Source organism: Lygodium microphyllum, chromosome 24, assembly GCF_053477565.2.
Source record: "Lygodium microphyllum isolate KBCC chromosome 24, Lygodium_microphyllum_v1.1.10, whole genome shotgun sequence".
NCBI lineage: Eukaryota > Viridiplantae > Streptophyta > Polypodiopsida > Schizaeales > Lygodiaceae > Lygodium > Lygodium microphyllum.
This window is the reverse complement of record NC_141158.1, coordinates 10,706,848-10,712,177: the sequence shown is the minus strand read 5'-3', so window position 1 is coordinate 10,712,177 and position 5,330 is coordinate 10,706,848. Positions and strand designations below refer to the sequence as shown.

At 36.3% G+C, this 5,330-nt stretch overlaps 1 protein-coding gene across 1 annotated transcript; it reads right to left on the bottom strand.

The window, feature by feature from the left end:
• Positions 1-895: 895 nt before the first annotated feature.
• On the bottom strand, positions 896-5,051 carry LOC148014838 (uncharacterized). Its single transcript, XM_087666080.1, has 7 exons — positions 4,907-5,051; positions 3,918-4,810; positions 2,082-3,706; positions 1,913-2,009; positions 1,357-1,467; positions 1,089-1,149; positions 896-1,005 (listed from the first exon to the last, which is right to left on the bottom strand). Exons 1-7 carry the CDS (start codon positions 5,049-5,051, stop codon positions 896-898), a joined length of 3,042 nt encoding a protein of 1,013 aa, XP_087522206.1.
• Positions 5,052-5,330: the final 279 nt, after the last annotated feature.

Here is a 5,330-nt window from a genome sequence, read left to right as displayed (position 1 = left end):
AAGTGGCTTTTTCCCTTTGTAATATTTTCTAACGACCTCCCCTCGAGTATTCGCATCATTTGCTCAATGATTCATTGGCCTAAGTTGTTGACTACCTTGCTAAAGTGAACTAATTCTACTCCAACATGTATTGTCCATATGTCTTGAATCCCCACATATGTAACACTTCACATGAGGACAATTCCACAGGAGGTCCTAGCCACCACACCACTTATAGCCAAATCTTAATGGATTTGCATTAGCATGCAAATAAATGCGTTAGGTCAAATTCAATGAGGACTAAAGTCAAAGCTTAAAAACTTCTTTGATAAAAACTCAAAAGCTTTAAGGATTTAGCTTTTTAATAAAGCTTCTTTGCATTTCTGTTTCTTCCGCCACCTTCCGTTTTTTAGGATGCCGTCATCCTTCTACATTTTGAATGATGCTACCATCAGGCCGCAAAATCTACAAGCCTTTGATTTGCGCGTTCCTCTGATTAATATGTTATATGCTAAGCTTTATAAAGTCACCAAAATGCATTGCAGATTTGGCACTCTCCTCGATCTGGGCCCCTACGTGTCTACGAACTCGAACCTCTTTATGATTACTAGCCGCTCCGCGCCTAGACTCAGCCCGGCGCTTCGCGCCAGGGTGTGAAGCACAAATGTTTTAATTTATTCACACATTCTTCCACTTAATCATGAATCAAGTAGTCTTGAAATTTTTAAACTTCATTAAAAAATCTAATAATTCCACACAATAACATTGATTATCCAAACCGTAATAATTGAAAAACATAACTGAAGCAAAAGTGATTTTTAAATATCACTGAAAGAATTCCAACTATAACAACATGTAAATGGAAAAGAGTATAAAATGTTTTCAAAAAGATAGTTGTACTATAGAAAATCAACTATCAAAAAGAAAGCTTTCTCTTCTTAGATGAATTATCAATCGTGGATCTAGCACGGGGAACATGTGTGGGCGAAGCTGTGACACGCCCCGCCGCAGATTGTGCTGCAACATCTAAAAATGAAAAAAAAACTTTAAAAATAAGGATATTAAATTTATATAGCAAAATATTAATTAATGAAAATGGTAAGTATTACCTAGGGACGTGATATGATTGGCTCTCACATTAGTAGAGCAGTCGGCGGAATTTGGATGAAACTGATGCAAAGTTACAAAACATGATAAATCTTTAAACTCCCATTTACTCCAGTCATTCGGTATGTATCTAGTATGGGACCGAGATATGAAGTACTCAACATCTGTTTGTCTAACATAGTAGCATTGGATCCATCCAAAATATAAAATTTCTACAAACAAAGGAGTGTTTCCATTAGTAAATCCATCATTGGGTAATCTTTCGATTACCCTAGCCAAAGTTCTCTGGATAATAGCATCCGTAGCAATAATTCGCAATGCTTCTTGAAGTCTCATTTGATAAGGAGAGGCGTGATAATATTCAAATACTGTTTGGGCCATCTATCAATAAAAATTAGAAAACATAAAAATATATGATTAAAAAATAATAAATACACTTTGATGATATTGCACAAAAAATTTAATGCAAATATAATATGATAGAAAGATGAAATAATTTTTATGGTAGAAATAATTTTAACACAATGTTCTCATATAGTAAAACAAAAATACGTCTAACTTCACATAAAATCATGAATATCTATGCATACATGAGAGATATGATTAAAACATTAAAGTATTAAATCATAGAAAATAAGTCAAACTTGCTTTTCATCGACGAAGAATGCACTACTGAAAAAGAACATAAAAAAGAACAACACTACATTTTATAGATATGTGAACAAAGAAGAAAAAAAGGCGTTGATTGTATTAAAACAAAAACATTATGCAAATATAATATGAGAGAACAAACATTACACTTTTGAAAAAATAGAGGTTACAATACTTTCTGTAAAACTTCATTATATACAATATTGATTGTACCATTTACCATGTCCTCTTTCTCATTAATCAAGACTTTCAAACTATCCGGAGACTTTACTCTGGAGAAAGCAACATAGAGTTGACCATGAGTAAAGACTAGGGTTTTTAGATATATTCCCAAACATGATAACGTTTGGCCTGGAGATTTGTTGATTGTCATTGCAAATGCCAAACGGACTGGGAATTGCAAGCGTTTCATTGAGAAAGGAAGTTCCAGTGTAGTTGGGATGAAAGTTATCCTCGGGATAAAAACTCTGTCACCAATATTGGTCCCCGTAATTATCTCTGCATCAATGACCTTGTTATTGAAAGCCTTGCATACCAGCCTAGTACCATTGCATAAACCTTTAGAAGGATTCAAGTTCCTGAGCAATATTATTGGAGCATTTACTTTGAGCAGCAAGATATGAGGAGGAATACCTCCACCGAGGTCAAGGGAATTTAGATATTCCACAGAATAGAGGAATGAGTTCTCCTTAGTTCTATCCACAGAATCAGCACTATAGTATTGTTTAGCCTCTCCCAGCATCAACTGTAATGCATGATTGTTTATCATTTCCACATCATTGTTTCGAGGTGCAAGAATGGCACGTCCACTAAAGAACGTTTTGTAATCAATTACACAATTCATTTCACAATAGACAAAATTGATCAAGTCTTGCATAGATCCTCCCTTCAACAACAATGCAGGTGGAATTTGCAATATATTATTAGTATGTGTTAAATCTTTTCCATCTCCAATGTCTCGCAACCATGCAACAAACTGACCCTCATTTGATGCGACCCGCATATTCTGTGTAAGTTTCAAAACATTGAAATATTGCCACAAATTGGAACAACATATAGCAGCACCGACAATATCCTCACAGGTACCCTTTCGTACAACAGGCAATATTTGCCTAAAATCTCCACCTAGTAGAATAACTTTACCACCAAATGGCATATCACACTGCATTATATCCTTTAAAGTTCTGTCAAGTGCCTCAAAGGTATTACGATGCAACATAGGAGCTTCATCCCACAAAATAAGACTTGCCTCTTTTAACAGTGCTGCAAGATGACTTTGAACAGGTATATTGCATGTAGAATTATTATCTGCCTGTAATGGAATTTTGAACTTTGAATGGGCAGTACGACCATGTGGCAAAAGCAATGCAGCAACACCAGAGGATGCTGTAGCTATTGCAATGCGACCTTGACTGCGAATCTTTGCAAGCAAACATTTGTATAGGAATGTTTTTCCAAAACCGCCTGGGCCATCTAAGAAGAATGGTTCACCCAAACCACTATCAATGGCATTCATTATTGCCATAAAACAATTTCTTTGTCCATCATTCAACAAAGCTTGCATTGTTAAGAATGTATTCTCTTGTTCTACTTTATCATATAGTTGTTCATCAAGGATCAAAGGATTTGTATATTCTTGCATTGTCACCTCAGGCAATCCATGATACTCTGCCAAATTGCGACCATGTTGATCTAAAAGTTTTTGAATATTCATCAATGCATGATTATTGGCCTCATCTTGCATATCAACATTTTGCCTATTTTGAAAGGAGAGTCGATGTTTTATATCCTCTGTCAACGGACCTAAGAACTCTTCCCATAGAGCCCCAGGTCGGGCAGGTGAACAAAATACCAAGATGGATGCAAACAAATTTCTTAATTGAGCACCGGTTTGCATCAATGCAGCTTCACACAAACACATTTGCCATTCATCATCTGTTTCCAACATTCCTTTTGCAATGCAAGCCTCCTTAAAAGTTAAATATACCACATTATCAACCATACACAATGCCTCACACGATGTGCAACCCTTGCATATAGTGAGTAGTAGCCGCAAATAGTATTTTTCTCCACACATAGGTGAAACAAAGTATATCACATGTGTTTCCTTGCTTTCTCTTTGTCCACATTTTTTTGCGTGCATTCCAAATCCAAAACATTGGAAAGTCTTGATAGAGAACTGTGTTAGCATCAGGGTGCAAACGATTGCATGTAAACCATTCTGTGAGAGTTGTTTTTTGAGCATTTTCATTTTGCACCACATCACGTATGTTATCAGAGTCACGAAAGGAAACAGTATTCTCTCCAGGTAAATGTATTTGCAATCGTTGAATATCGGGTTTCTCATCATGAAGTTTGAATTCAAATATTCGCCAACATGCTTCGGAAGCCGAAATATATCGTGCATCTAAGTACCTCTCAATCTCATCAATATTTTGTGCATCAATATTTTCTGCGACAATATCATTGGAACCGGAACCACGCGTACTTGTAAACCGAATGGTTGCTCGATCATGGCCCTTATATACATATTTATACAAATATTTGACAGCTGCAATTGTCGAGCAAACCTCAACATTTATGTGAGCACTATACTTGGAACTCAAATAAGGATTGTAAGGCACTATCCATCGATTATCCAAGAGGTTACCATTAGCATTATGAGTTTTTCCATCCTCTCGACGTCTGTATAAAGGATAACCAGATTTATCAACTGTAGTTGTATGTATAAACTTTTTTGGATAATCCTTTATACACTTTCCGTCCACCATGCAAGCACTTCTTGGATTGAACTCACCACACAGACCATGTATGTTACATTTAGTAATAATTCGATACAAATCTGAAAACCTTTCCTTATCAGGCAGCTCAGCGCACACCAGTCTATCATAATGACGTGCTTCTAGTGGCTTAAAGTGTGGTTCTAATATCAAGAGCGTATGTGAATGAGGCAAGCCTCTCTTTTGGAATTCTATGACGGACACATATCCAGCAACTTTACCAAACAACTCCTTTTTCATTATTGACTGCATCATGTCCTTATGTTTCAAATGAAAAACTCTAGCAGTTAAATCTGGTCAATCATGTGCACTTTGACCAGGCAACAAAGCTTCTGTAATTTCAGACCACTTAGGATTGCATGTCATAGTGATAAACAAATCAGGTTTACCTTTGCTACCTACAATTGCCATAGCATCTTGATATAATTGGTACATGAATCTTGGTCCACCTGTAAAGCTAGATGGCAATACTATTCTCCTGCTCACACCGATCCCAATGATATTAGCATCAACTGCATCCAAACCATTGACCATATCAGCCAATCCCCTATACATTTCAACTCGCAATGTTGCTTGATTATGACGACACCAAGCCAATCTACATTGCTCAATGCTACAATAAGCATCGACAATGTATTGTTGTAGCAAGCGACCACCTCTTAAAAGACATGCATTAGTATCATCTCGAATCTGAAGTCGAAAAGCATAATATTGCATTTGAGTGACACAATCTTTATTTGCAAGATTATTGGCATTAATATGAGCATCAATAAATGCATATGGAACTTTAGTATGCCATCCATCCTCTCCATT